Below are 15,020 nucleotides of genomic sequence, written 5' to 3'. Positions count from 1 at the left end.
TAAAGGAGAACTGCAGAATTAGAATTAATAGATGTTTAATTAAATATATATAATGTGACATTTTAATTAGTGAACTGCATATAAGCTCAACTCTTGTATAGTTTGTTTAATGTGAGATGCATGTGCATTTTAATATTTTGATAAAACGTGGGATGGACACTCCAAAAGTAAGTACCTGGTATCTATGAAGGCATCCTTACTTTGATATGGGCTTTAGAGGTTTAAATGATTACTTGATTTCAGATGGCTTACCTTTGACGTATGGCTTAACTTTGCTAGCTTTTCAAAACTCTGTTTTAGAGCAGTTAAATGGTTTTCTTTTAGACTAAAACAAATAATAACAAAACTTTGTAATCCGCCTTTGTTGTAAGCTATTTGTTTTGGCTTGAGTTAGTTTTATACTATCTTACATGATGGTAACATCCTGCTCTCCTTAAAGATTTATGAGTTTATTTACCAAAATGAAGTTTTATACGCTCAGAAGTTTTATGGTTTTATTATTGTGGCATTGGATTTATTGCTTTATAGAAAGTAGAAGACATTAAGTGTACCTAGATATTTTCTGTCTTTTTTTTTCAGGATACCTTTTTCTATTCATTGGTCTATGACCCTTCGGTGAAAACACTATTAGCTGACAAAGGTGAAATTAGAGTGGGACCTAGATATCAAGCAGACATTCCAGAAATGCTCTTAGAAGGTATGTTTTTCTTTGGGTTTCAGTCCTATGAAAACAAATATTTCTTAAAATTCAAATATTCTTTTCCTCTATGAGAGAAACAACCTTTAGGCTAAAGTTTAAAGGTTATGAGTTCCTGCAATTTTATTTATTTTTTCAATAAATTTATTGAGATCATATGGTTTATAACATTGTATAATTTTGGATGTACATTATTATTTATCAGTTTCTGAATAGACTTCATCATGCTCACTACCAGTAGTCTAATTTTGTCCATCACCATACATATGTGCCCCTTTACCCCTTTCATCCACCCCCAGCCTCCTTCCCCTCTGGTAACTACTAATCTGTTCTCTTTATCCATGTATTTATTTATCTTCCACATATGAGTGAAATCATACAGTATTTGTCTTTCTCTGTCTGGCTTATTTTGCCTAACATCATACCTTCAAGGACCATCCATGCTGTTGCAAATGGGACGATTTTGTCTTTTTTTATGGGTGAGTAGTATTTCATTGTATATATGTATACCACATCTTCTTTATTCATTCATCTGTGGAAGGATGTTTGGGTTGCTTCCGTGTCTTGGCTATTGTGAATACTGCTGCAGTGAACCTAGGGTGCATAAATCTCTTTGGATTGTTGATTTCAAGTTCTTCGGGTAAATACCCAGTAGTGGGATAGCTGGATCATATAGTATTTCTATTTTTAAGTTTTTGAGAAGTCTCCGTACTATTTTCCATAGTAGCTGCACCAGTTTGCATTCCCACCACCAGTGCATGAGGTTCCCTTTTCTCCACATCCTCTCCAACATTTGTTGTTTTTTTATCTTATTATAATTATATAATATATAATTATATTTATAATTATATTTATAAACGGTATTAATTATATTATAAATTATATTTATAAACGGTAATTATAGCCGTTCTGACTGGTGTAAGGTGATTATCTCATTGTAGTTTTGATTTGTATTTCCCTAATAATTAGTGATGCTGAAGATCTTTTCATGTGTCTGTTGGCCATCTGTATATCTTCTTTGGAAAAATGTTCATATCCTTTGCCCATTTTTTGATCGGGTTGTTGTTTTGTTGTTGAGTTGTACGAGTTCTTTATATAGGAAATTAACCCCTTGTGGGATATATGATTTGCAAATATTTTCTCCCAGTTGATGGGTTGTCTTTTCATTTTGTTAATGGTTTCCTTTGCCTTGCAGAAGCTTTTTAGTCTAATGTAGTCCCATTTTTTTTAAGATTTTTTTATTTTTTTCTCCCCAAAGCCCCCGAGTACATAGTTGTATATTCTTCGTTGTGGGTCCTTCTAGTTGTGGCATGTGGGACGCTGCCTCATCGTGGTCTGATGAGCAGTGCCATGTCCGCACCCAGGATTCGAACCAACGAACGACTGGGCCGCCTGCAGAGGAGCACGCAAACTTAACCACTCGGCCACGGGGCCAGCCCCTGTAGTCCCATTTGTTAATTTTTTATTTCGTTTCCCTTCCCTGTGTAGACATGATATTTGAAAAGACGCTGCTAAGACCAATGTCAAATAGTGTACTGCCTGTATTTTCTTCTACAAGTTTTATGGTTTTCAGATCTTACATTAAAGTCTTTAATCCATTTTGAGTTAATTTTTGTGTATGGCACAAGGTGATAGTCTATACCTTCATTCTTTTACCTGTGGCTGTCCAATTTTCCCAACACCATTTATTGAAGAGACTTTCCTTTCTCCATTGTGTGTTCTTTGCTTCTTTGTTGAACGTTAACTCTCTATAGGTGTGTGGTTTTATTTCTGGGCTTTCAATTCTGTTCCATTGATCTGTGTGTCTGTTTTTGTTCCAGTACCATGCTGTTTTGATTACTATAGCTTTGTAGTATATTTTGAAGTCAGGTATTGTGATGCCTCTGGCTTTGTTCTTTTTCTCAGGATTGCTTTGGCTATTAGAGGTCTTAGGTTGTTCCATATAAATTTTAGGACTCTTTGTTCTATTTCCGTGAAGAATGTTGTTGGGATTCTGATTGGGATTGCACTGAATCTGTAGATTGCTTTAGTATGGACATTTTAAGTACGTTTATTCTTCCTAGCCATGAGCATGGAATAGCTTTCCATTTCTTTATGTCTTCTTCAGTTTCTTTCAATAATGCCTTATAGTTTTCAGTGTATAGGTCTTTCATGTCTTTGGTTAAATTTATTCCTAGATATTTTATTCTTTTGGTTGTGATTGTAAATGGAATTGTATCCATGATTTCTCTTTCTGTTAGTTCGTTGTTAATGTATGGAAAGGCAACTGATTTTTATAAGTTGATTTTGTACCCTCCAACTTTGCTGTAGTTATTGATTATTATAGTTTTCTAGTGGATTCTTTAGGGTTTTCTATATATAGAATCACGTCATCTGCAGAGTTTCACTTCTTCCTTCCCAATTTGGATTCCTTTTATTTATTTTTGTTGCCCAATTGCTCTGTCCAAAACCTTCAGTACTATGTTGAATAGGAGTGACAACAGTGGGCATCTTTGTATTGTTCCTGTTCTCAGAGGGATGGCTTTCAGTTTTTTCCCATTGAGTATGATGTTGGCTTTTGGTTTGTCATATATGGCCTTTGTTATGTTGGGGTACTTTTCTTCTATACCCATTTTATTGAGAGTTTTTATTGTAAATGGATTTGGGATCTTGTCAGACACTCTCTCTGCGTCTATTGAGATGATCATGTGATTTTTATTCCTCATTTTGTTAATGTGGTGTATCACATTGATTGATTTGCTGATGTTGAACCATCCCTGCATTGCTGTAATAAATGCTAGTTGATCATGGTGTATGATCCTCTTAATCTGTTGCTGTATTCAGTTTGCCAGTATTTTGTTGAAGACTTTTGCATGTATGTTCATCAGCCTGTAATTTTCCCTCTTTGTGTTGTCTTTGTCTGGTTTTGGTATCAGGGTGATGTTGGTCTTATAGAATCAGTTAGGAAGTGTTCTGTCTTCTTTAAACTTGCAAAAAAGTTTTCCAGAAAAACTTTTTTGGAATAGTTTGAGAAGTATAGGTATTAAATCTTCTTTGAGTGTTTGGTAGAATTCTCCAGGGAAGCCATCTTGTCCTGGACTTTTGTTTTTTGGGAAGTTTTTGATTACTGTTTCAATCTCTTTACTTATGGTTGGTCTGTTCAGATTGTCTATTTCTTCTTGATTCAGTTTTAGGAGGTTGTATGAGTCTTAAGAATTTATCCATTTCTTCTAGGTTATTCAATTTGTGGGCATGTAGTTTTTCATAGTATTATCTTATAATCCTTTGTATTTCTGTGGTATCCATTGTAATTTCTCCTCTTTCATTTCTAATTTGATTTATTTGAGCCTTCTCTCTTTTTTTCTTGGTGAGTCTGCTTAAGGGTTTGTCAATTTTGTTTATCATCTCAAATAACCAGCTCTTAGTTTCATTAATCTTTTCTACTGTTTTTTTAGTCTCTATTTCATTTATTTCTGCTTCTGCTTTTTATTATTTCCTTCCTTCTGCTGACTTTGGGCTTTGTTTGTTCTCTTTTTCTAGTTCCGTTAGGTGCAGTTTAAGATTACTTGAGATTTTTCTTGTTTGTTGAGGTGGGTCTGTATTGCTATGAATTTCCTTCTTATAACTGCTATTGAGGAATGCCATAAGAGTTGGTATGTTATATTTTCATTTTCATTTGTCTCCAGGTATTTTTAAATTTCTCCTTTGATTTCTTCATTGATCCAGTGGTTGTTCAGTAGCATGTTGTTTGATCTCCACGTTTCTGACTTTTGCTTTTTTTCTTGTAGTTGATTTTTAGTTTCATAGCATTGTGGTTGGAAAAGCTGCTTGAGATGATTTCAGTCTTCTTAAAATTATTGAGGCTTGCCTTGTTTTCCAGCATATGATCTCTTTGAGAGTGATCCATGTGCACTTGAGAAGAATGTGTATTCTGTTGTTTTTGGATGGAATGCTCTCTCTGTATATTGATTAAGTCCATCTCATCAAGTGTTTTGTTTAAATCCACTATTTTCTTGTTGACTTTCTGTCTGGGTGATCTGTCCATTGATGTAAGTTGGGTGTCGAGGTCCCCTGCTATTCTTGTGTTGCTGTTAATTTCTCCCTATAGGTCTGTTAATAGTTGCTTTATGTACTTTAGTGCTCCTGTGTTAGATGCTTATATATTCATAAGTGTTATGTCTGCTTGGTGGAATTTCCAATTTTAGAAATACAGCAAATAGCAACAGAAAATAATTTATTTGATCAATTACTCATTTTTTCTTTTAATTTTTTTTTTTTTTTAAAGATTGGCACCTGAGCTAACAACTGTTGCCAATCTTCTTCTTCTTTTTTTCCCTCCCCAAATCTCCCCGGTACATAATTGCATATTTTAGTTGTGGGTCCTTCTAGCTGTGGCATGTTGGGGACCACCTCACCATGGCCTCATGAGTGGTGTCATGTCCATGCCCAGGATTTGAACCGGTGAAACCCTGGGCTGCTGAAGTGGAGCATGCGAACTTAACCTAAACTCAGCCACAAGGCCGGCTCCCCAATTTCTCATTTTTGATTTCACATTTTTATGAGTTTTCTGGCTGGGTTTTTCTTTTAAATACAACTTTAAGAATGTTAGAGTTGTTGAAGCTGTGTTTTAATGTGACACTCTCATGCCTAGAGATCCTGAATGCCCTTAAGTCAACTATCTGAGGTGACCATGGAATCTAGTGAACAGTTACACTTTGGTGGGGATTTTGGCTGATCTGGGTAGTTTATGTACCAGAGAGATTCAGAGCTTTTCATTTTAAAAACATTTTCCTAGTGAGATATAATTTTTCTTTCTCCTCTTATAACTGTACATTCCAAACCTTTATTTTCTGATTTCAAAAGTAAAACATTCTTGAGCCAGCCCTCATGGCCTAGTGGTTAAAGTTTGACGTGATCTGTTTTGGTGGCCTGCGTTTGGTTCTTGGGTGCAGAACCACACCACTTGTCTGTCAGTGGCCATGCTGTGGCAATGGCTCACATACAAGACCTGACAACTAGAAGATACACCTATGTTCTGGGGCTTTGGGGAGGGGAAAAAAAAAAAAGAGAGAGGAAGATTGGAAACAGATGTTAGCTCAGGGCAACTCTTTCCCAGAAAAAAAAAATACCTTACCATTCAAAGATAAAACTCAAAATAAGGAAATGTATAATGTAGGAAATGAATGCCTTCCCCTTTCCTTTATTCCAAACTCATATTTAATTGCTCTGATCGTTTAAGGTCTGTCTCTTTTGTTGACACTTTGGTTCAGAATGGTCCGTATGCAGCAGCAAGTTGCATGTTATTCTTCAGTTGCTTCTTTCAGTTAACAATGTATCTTTAGCATCTTTCCCTATGAGGAGAAGGATATTTATTCTTTTTAATGTCTGTGTAGTTCTTACATTTGTATGGATGTACTGTAATTTCCTTTTCTAGTTCCTATTGGTAGACTTTCAGGTGTTTACATTTTTTGATATTACAAATGATGTTGCTAGAAAATCTGTACATATATTTATGCTGTATAAGTACTTGTTGACCATAACTTCTTGGAAGTGAAATGGTATATACATTTTAGACATTGAAAATGCTCCTTTGCCCTTCAGAAAGGCTCTGTTAATTTATGTATGAAAGAACCAGATTCCTTCACCAACACTGATTACTAGGCATTTCCCCCTGCCCTTTTTTTCACATTTTGTTATCTCATTGTATTCTTTTTTTCTTCTGCTTACCCCCAAAGTCCCTCTAGTACACAGTGGTATATATTCTCGTAGTGGGTCCTTCTAGTTCTGCTGTGTGGGACACTGCCTCAACATCGCTTGATGAGCAGTGCCGTGTACATGCCCAGGATCCGAACCAGAGAAACCCTGGGCCACTCAGTGGAGTGTGTGAGCTTAACCACTTGGCCATGGGGCTGGCCCCATCTCATTGTCTTTTCTTTTTTTTTTAAGTTGAGATTTGCTTGCCTTAGTTATTTTGTAAACTTAGCTCTTTTGTAAATTTCTTGTGCATTTTCTACTTGGTTATTTATCTTTTTATGTTTTGGCAAGAGTTCTTTGAACATTAAAAGTAGACAAATACAAAACTATTTGCCCTTTGTCTACAAGTAATGCAGATAGTCCCCCCCACTTTATAATTTAATTTTTTAAAAATCTTAATGATTTTAAATTTAAATACATTTTATTTATTTTTTGTCATACAGAGGTTTGGAATTTTATTAGTCTTTTCCTTTAAGGCCTTTGTGATTTGTGTTATCACAGAAAGACCTCCACTTTCGTTTCTGCCCTCTGATTATTAAAACATGTGAATGAGTTCTTTCATCGTTCTCTCTCTTTACCTTGCCTTACTTCTAGAAAACGTATGCAGAAAAGTTAAATCAACAGATACTCAGGGTAGAGTTTGTGAACCATAATCATGTCAGTGTCAGTGTTGGGTAGGTGGGGTGGATGTGAATAATGCCAGACTTCTGCATTTTCATGAACTTAAATACCAGGAAAGATCAGTCAATAATGATTAAGCTTGGAAAACAGAGTGCTGTTTCTGTACTCAACTTTGTTTGGAAGTTTTTTGAATAGATTGTGAGTTGTGAATCAGTTTATTATAAGGCTAAGAGACTGTATTTATTGGCATTCTCATCTGTGTAAATCAACTTGTCTTCTAGAAATAATTTTGGATGTTTGTACTTCTTAATGTTTGATGTTAGGCTTATATCACTGTACCTAAGTGTTCACTAAATATTTATTATTTTATTTAAAAAAAACCTTGACTTTTAAATTTTACAAGTAGTGCTGCGAGTATAATGGATAATTTTGTGCTCTGAATATAACTGGAAAATACGTTCCCAAAAGTGGAATTCCTGTCATAAGGCCATGTGTGTTTGAAATTTTATACAGAGTGCCAAATTGTCTTCCAGGTAGTCATTTACAGGTGGGTTTTTTCCTTGTTTTATTTAAGGTATAATTTATATGTAGTACATTCCACCCTTTAGTATACAGTTGTGTGACAAATGTGTATGCTCCTAGTGAGCTAGTTCAAGTCCATCTGTGCCCAGCCCCCATGCCAGGAACGGCCCTAGTGCTCATGTGTGCACAGGCGCCCGGCCAAGTCCTCCATGCCCTAAGTAGCCCTTGTTAACTCCTCCCTGAACTCTGACCTCTCCCTTCTTCCAACTGTGCAGACCTGTCGTTCATGTGATCTTTTATGCTATTTTTATTATGTGCCTTCTAAAATTTTGTACTTCCTGAGCCATTGATTGTGTAGCTCTTCCTTGAGCCTGATCCTAAACCTTGGAGTATAGAAAGCCTAGGAATTTTTGGTTATTGCTCGTGTAAAGATAAATGCTGAACCAGCTAATGAAGTTGGGGTGTTTCAAGTAACCAGGGGCAGAATAATTAGATCATGGAATCTCATGAGTTACTATTTATCTGAAAAACTATTTAAGTATAGTATTTAATATGCCCCTGAAAAGCAAAAGCCTAGTTATAGTTAGAATGATGTAATTTGGAGAGCATATTTACCTAGCTTAGATTTTTAAAAAATTATTTTAGGAAACAAAATAACACAAAAAAATACAATAATTTATTCTACAGTCCTTCTCAGAATGGACTTGAGGTTCTTCTGGGTAAAGGGAATGATTCTTAAGAGCTTATGGCATTTGGGGAGTTATGCCAGTTATCTGCCAAAGGCATTCTTTGTATATAGAAAAATGTGACTAAATATTCGTTAATATGACAGATCTTATAGTTCATTAACAAGTATTAATTTCCTTTAATGTTTCTCCTGGTAGTCTTCTGGGTGAGTGGTTTACAAACTTTATTCAGGCAATAGAACCCTTTCATTAAATGAAATGTTACACAACATGATCTTGAATGAAATAAGAGAAGTCAGGTTGTTGTGGGTGAGGCGGAGGAGAAGGCCCCATTGAGTCTCTTGAGGTACCCTAGCGAGCCTCAGGATTCAGAAAATTACAAGTTGAAGGCCGCTGTTCAGTACTCCACACCTGTTAGAATTCCTTCTCTTTGTTACACAAAATCTCCTAATAAACTTTGCACAGTTAGAAGTGCTTAGGATGCTGTCCCTTTATAACATAGCATAACAAAGAGGTTCCACTCTATTTTCTTTGCTTCTTCCCATTTTTTAAATCCAAAAATTATTTTATTGCAAATAAAAAGGGATTGTGGTAGATAAGATCATCCCTCAGGTCATCCCTTCTTACCCACCGTTAACCGATGTGGTTAATTTAGCATGTTCTCCCAAATGTTTGTTACATAAATGTTACATAGAGATCTGTGAAATTCTATTCTATGCAGTGTTCCACTGTGTGGTAGATCCAGGTTTATTTTATCTGTCTCTTGTTATATGTTTTATGGTGGGGCAAGTTTTCCCTCAATGCTTTTTCTTTTTTTTTTTTTTTAGATTTTTTTTTTTTTTTAAATGTTTCCTTTTTCTCCCAAAGCCCTCTGGTACATAGTTGTGTATTTTTAGTTGTGGGTCCTTCTAGTTGTGGCATGCGGGATGCCGCCTCAGCGTGGCTTGATGAGCGGTGCCATGTCCGGACTCAGCATTTGAACTGGTGAAATCCTGGACTGCTGAAGCAGAGCGCACAAACTTAACCACTCGGCCACGGGCCTGGCCCCACCTCAGTGGTTTTTAAAAATCTTTGGGGAATGGGGCTCTTATCTCATCGATTGCTTTTTCTTACTGTTGAACTTTATCAGATCAGTTTGTCAATTTCTTTTCTTTCAGATTTCATTAGGATTCTGATTGAAGTTGTATTAATATTATGTGATACTTTAGGAGGGGATTGATTATAATATTGAGCAGTGCGTGGATCTGTAGAAACAGAGGTTTCTATTCTGTTCCGCTGGTCTATTTGTCTCTTCATACTCTAATAACTTGCTGTTTTAATTATAGAGGCTTTGTAGTATGTGTTAATATCTGGTGAGGCTAGTTCTCTTGTTTTTCTGAAAGAATTTTATTATCAGCTTGTCTACCACCAGAAAAAAACTCTTCCTTCCTATTTTTATTGGAGTTGCAGTTAATTTTTCAGTTAATTTAGGGAGAACAGACAGTTTGATGAGTTTGAAACATCTTAACTGGAAATAAGGGATGTCTTTCCCTTTATTCAAGGCCACTTTTAGGTCTTGGAGGTTTTTTTTTTTTAATATAGATTTTATACATTTCTTGTGAAGTTCATTTTTAAGTTTATAATTTGTTAGCTTTATTTGTAAGTATTCAGCTTTTTCCCCCAAAGATTATTTATTTATTTATTTATTTTTGTTTTTGAGGAGGATCAGCCCTGAGCTAACACCTGCTGCCAATCCTCCTCTTTTTGCTGAGGAAGACTGGCCCTGAGCTCACATCCGTGCCCATCTTCCTCTACTTTATATGTGGGACGCCTGCCACAGCATGGCTTGCCAAGTGGTGCCATGTCCACACCCGGGATCCAAACCAGCGAACCCCGGGCTGCCGACGTGGAACGTGGGCACTTAACCGCTGCACCATCAGGCCGGCCCCAGTATTCAGCTTTACCAAAGAAAAATAACATATTTTTCATCATAAATGAAGAGGTCACTTTGGACTCTTTATTTCACCCTAAAGTATTTATCATATCCAAATGTTTCTTTTCATTTGTAATCAGGCAACCAACTGGATTCGAGATTTAAAGAATCCCCTTCTTTTTTCTAATTATAGTCACACACTGCACAACAGTGTTTCAGTCAGTGATGGACTGCAGGTATGGTGGTGGTCCCATAAGATTAGTGCCACATAGCCTAGGTGTGTAGTCGGCTGTGCCATCTAGATTTGTGTGAGTGCACTCTGTGATGTTTGCACAATGATGAGGTTTCCTAATGATACATTTCTCAGAACATATTCCCATCTTTAAGTGATGCATGACTGATACATTTTCAGGGGAGAACATGTTGGGAGGCAAATAGGTATACCAACAGTTAAACCACACTTGAAAAACAGGGACATTACCATCATAGAAACTTCTATACATAGCCAGTACCTATTTGCAGGGAAATTAAATAGTATAAAACATATTCAAGGACAGATATTTTAAGACTTGTTAGGGCCGGCCCGGTGGCGTAGCAGTTAAGTTTGTGCACTCCGCTTTGATGGCCTGGGGTTTACCTGTTCACATCCTGGGTATGGACCTACGTATTGCTCATCAAGGCATGCTGTGGCAGCATCCCACATAGAAGAAGTGGCAGGACTTACAACTAGGGTATACAGCTATGTAAAATAATAATAAAATAAATTAAAAAATAAATAAAAATTTAAAAAAGACTTACTGTGGTATGTGTTTACTAACCCTTTTGATGGTCTTGAGTGGTTACGTTTTGACCAGTGGCCAGATTCCAATTTGCATTGGCACGGGATGTAGAATTTGAATTAATATCCTGAGTAGTGGCAGCGTCAGCACCATGCCAGAATATATTAGAGGCTTGCTTTCTTTATGAATTTATCTTGATGGATTCTAAGCCATCATTATGGCATTTGTCTTGCTAGTGAATAAATTCTTTTTGTGACTTTAGAATTTTTAAATTCATTTATGTCTATCCAGCATCTAACAAATTCTTGAGGTCTGGAAAGATCAGTATGTAGTTTGCAAAGGAAGGTAATGGTTTCTTTGAGAATGCAAATCTTATTGAGTTTGAATAAACCACCTACAGAATTTTCCATTGAAAAACATATCACAGCGTGGGAAGTTTTGAATTATTAATTCACTGTATTGTAACACTGATATTTTAAGAAACAAATCTGTTTACATATTAAAATTTGTAGCTGTTAAAATGTATTACAGTAACATTAATTAAACTAAAATGACTCTGGATTCACAGGTTTGGGTGAAGCCTGGCTGTACTGTTTTAGCTGAGAAACCTTGGGAAAACTATTTAACCCCTCTAAGTTCTTATTTCTTCCTCTTGAAAAAGGGAGTAATAATGTGTTTGCGTACATCGTAGTGTTGTGATGATCAAATGAAGTAATTCTTGTGAAGCGTTTAGTAGCACAGCGCCGACCCTCATCGTTAGCTATTACAGTTCCTTCTCTCCTGGCCAGCACTGCCTGGTGCTGCTAATTAAATAACTCTTGTCAGTGTTTGGAAATTTCAGGATGTCTCTATCTTGGAGAGTTAAAGAATTAGTATAGTCTCTTCTGCCACAATATGTGCTTTTTAAACTTGCATTAGCTCATATGCAGTTGGTAAATAGGAAGATGTCAGTGTATTGTGAAGTTGGGTCATTTCATGTGAATCTTTTCCCAGCAGTCAGGGAAGCAAGTATTCTCACAGGTGAAGAGAGTTTAAGGGAAAAAGATGGAAATTCTATAGAGGCGCCTTCCTCTAGTTTCAGGTAGTGGCTAATAAAGTGGCTTCAAACTCTCTGGTTCAAACTACATGGGGAAGCTTCGAGGTACAGATTGGAGGGGTTATGAAGATACTTCCCCTAGCGTTTAAAAAAACCCTTCACCCTGGATTCTATTTTTATTTTTGTTGAAACTGTGCACAATGCCCTGTATCTCAGTGGAGGAAGCATGAGTCCAGGGTTAGGGAGAGTGTTGGTCGACTGACGTACTTGCTGCATGTGTCAGTGGAGATTTAACTGTGCTAGTCTTTTCATTATGATTATTACTTTCTTTGGGTGCTCTGCTCATCAAGTTCAATAGCTTTTCAAAGTTTTGACCTAATTTTCCACAAACACTATTATTTTTTGTGTGTAATTTTGTAGAATGTGCTTTTAAGCAACGTGGTGGATGTTAACCAACTTGAAAACACCAGCCCGTAACAATTAAGTGTAAGTAGGTGTTGACTGCAACCATGTAGAACAGTAATTCTCAGCCTGGGGCAATTTTGTTCCACAGGAGACATTAGACAATGTCTATAGACAGTTTTGGATCTCATGATTGGTGGTGAAGGCTGAGGAGGGAGAGATGCTACTGGCATCTAGTGATTATAGACTGGGGATGCTATTGAATATCCTCTAATGCACAGGACAGCCCCCCACAGCAAAGAGTTACTCCATCCAAAGTGTCAATAGTGCTGAGGTTGAGAAACTGCCTTAAAGCGTTCTTGGGCCATAGTAAGCACTAGATAAATGTTAGCTAATATTTACATAATCAAAATCAAATCTTTTGATTCTGTTTATTTTTGTGCCAGTATAATACTGTTGCTGTATACTATAATCCTATCCAGTTTAGTTAATCCTTTCTCTTTATTATTCTTTTCATAATAATATTATTTGGTTTGTACAGATTAATATTTGAATCATTTTATTGGCTTCCAAGACTAAAATTTGTTAAATTTAACCTGTTAAGTTACTTGTACAAAAATTATATCCTTAAGATTTTAAGTGTTCTTTACTCTTTCTTTATGCTCAAGTCGTCTTATCTTAAAATATTATAATTTCTTTTTATAAACATACCTCTAATTTTATTTCTTAGTGTTTTATATTTTTGTTGCCACAATGAATGTGAATTTTTTACATTGTATTCTTTTTGTTTGGAATGCCGTGAGTTCTTTATACTCATCTTTTATTGTGCCTTTCTAGTAACTTATTATTTCTTTATTTCATAACTTAATACATTGGCCAGAACTTTGAGAACAGTATTAAACAAAAATGGTGATAAATGGCATCTTTGTGTGTTTCTGGATTAACTGTAACAAAATATATAGTACTCTGATGGTTGGTGCGAAGAAAATTAATTGTATTTAGAGCAAAGAATCTTTCCACTTGTCTAGGAAAGGGCCTGTAGGATGACAGTTTCATACAGCCTTAGTTTTTCAGAGCCTCTAAACAACATCATGCACTCTTGGGGGATGCACTGAAGAAGTACTTTGTTGTATTTTCTAGAAATTTTAAGATATAGCTGGAGGGTTATGGCTGACACATTTGAAATCATTGCTGAATCTACGTTTCTTCAAAATTATGAAGAAAATATGAAGCAAAAATAGGATGCTATATATATATAATCATGCAGTTAGTTGGTAAATACATTTTGTAGGAATTCAGACATTAGAGATCTTCATGGGCTGGGTTATTTAATGATGTGAGACTTGAGCAGATTGGAATTGTCCAGATTATCATAAGTGGAGGGGGCGGAGTGAAATTGTTGCGATGACTGGAATGAACGTGACCAGAGCAGGGAGTTAATCTTGGTCCATCTCTGGTACCAGCACAGTTAGCAGGGCCATTCCAAGATTACTGCTGGCTTAGCTGAGAATTGAGTTGTGCAGACTCTAAATAAGTTTACTCAAGAGTTTTTCCACTGTGAAGAAATGATCAAACAGTGATATTAATGTAATTATATAGTGAATCCAAAATGGGAAATTCTTGTTTAGTTTAGAGCACTGTTTGATATAGAACATTTTTATATTTATCCTTTTGTTTTTGTTGCTGTTTTTGTTCTCTTCCCATGGTACTGTCTGTATTTTAAGTGTTAGGATAAATGCATCCAGAAATGTTTTATTATTGTTTGCAGCAGATTGATTTTAGAATTCTTATACTGAATTCTCTTTCAGCTATATACTGCAGATTGTATGGATGGGATTGAAATGTATCAATTTTACTAGAATTTGAAAAGTATTAGTTTTACCCTTACATTCTGGAGGATATAACAGAGGGTCTTAATATTGAATAGCATCATCATTTTTCATCTTACGTTATTTAAATATATGGAGTTTAAATGTTGATTTATTTTTACCACTACTGTTTTTCTTTTTTACTGTTACTATTTATCTTACTTAAAATGTATTGAAGATGTAGGGAAATGTAATTGTGTCATTCTTTCTCAAGTGTCATGCAGTTTGCAAATTTTGGGGGTTTTAACTGTGAACCTAGTGTTGGATGTCTTGGCTCAGCATGCTGAGAATTGTAAACAAAACAATGAAAAATGAAAGCCTTTCAAACACTTTAGATCTATTTGGCCTAGTGTGTGCTTGTGCTTCTTTGTGTTGGTGGCAGCTGGTTACCTGCCTTTGAAAAGGGCAAGATGAGCCCTCCCTGACAGCAGTGGCTGACTTGGGAGACTGTAGGTGGAATGGCTGGTTCTGCTCTCCCCCTTTCTCCATTAGAGCCATTGATACCTGGTTGCTCCTACCCTAGGTTTGGACATGTTAGAAGCCCATCCTCTGGGTTTGTCAGTCACCAGCGGATGTTTAGCTTCGTAGCATGTCAGTGCAAGGCGTTTTGCCTGCTTTATAGATGCAGTGAGCAAAAGCAAAACAAAGCCCAAACCAGTCCTGATAGGAAATCCATAGCTGTAAATCCAAATTCTGATTGACTCCCAAGTCTATTTTCTAGTACTATCCTGTGTTTTCACATTGAGTCCTGCCTGATGGTTATA

General features: G+C 36.2%; 1 protein-coding gene across 9 annotated transcripts in view; it reads left to right on the top strand.

The window, feature by feature from the left end:
- The window catches only part of MTA3 (metastasis associated 1 family member 3), a 186,658-nt gene that overhangs the window by 104,873 nt on the left and 66,765 nt on the right, over nucleotides 1–15,020 (top strand). For all 9 annotated transcript variants that reach the window (XM_046661216.1, XM_046661215.1, XM_046661214.1 and 6 more), the window contains one exon: nucleotides 580–697. In XM_046661216.1, coding sequence (XP_046517172.1) covers nucleotides 580–697 — 118 coding nt within the window. The remainder of the gene's footprint in view (nucleotides 1–579; nucleotides 698–15,020) is intronic.

The sequence above is a fragment of the Equus quagga genome, chromosome 5 (assembly GCF_021613505.1).
Source record: "Equus quagga isolate Etosha38 chromosome 5, UCLA_HA_Equagga_1.0, whole genome shotgun sequence".
In the NCBI taxonomy this organism is placed as follows: domain Eukaryota; kingdom Metazoa; phylum Chordata; class Mammalia; order Perissodactyla; family Equidae; genus Equus; species Equus quagga.
Note: the sequence above shows the minus strand (reverse complement) of the source record. Positions and strands in the feature narration are given on the sequence as shown.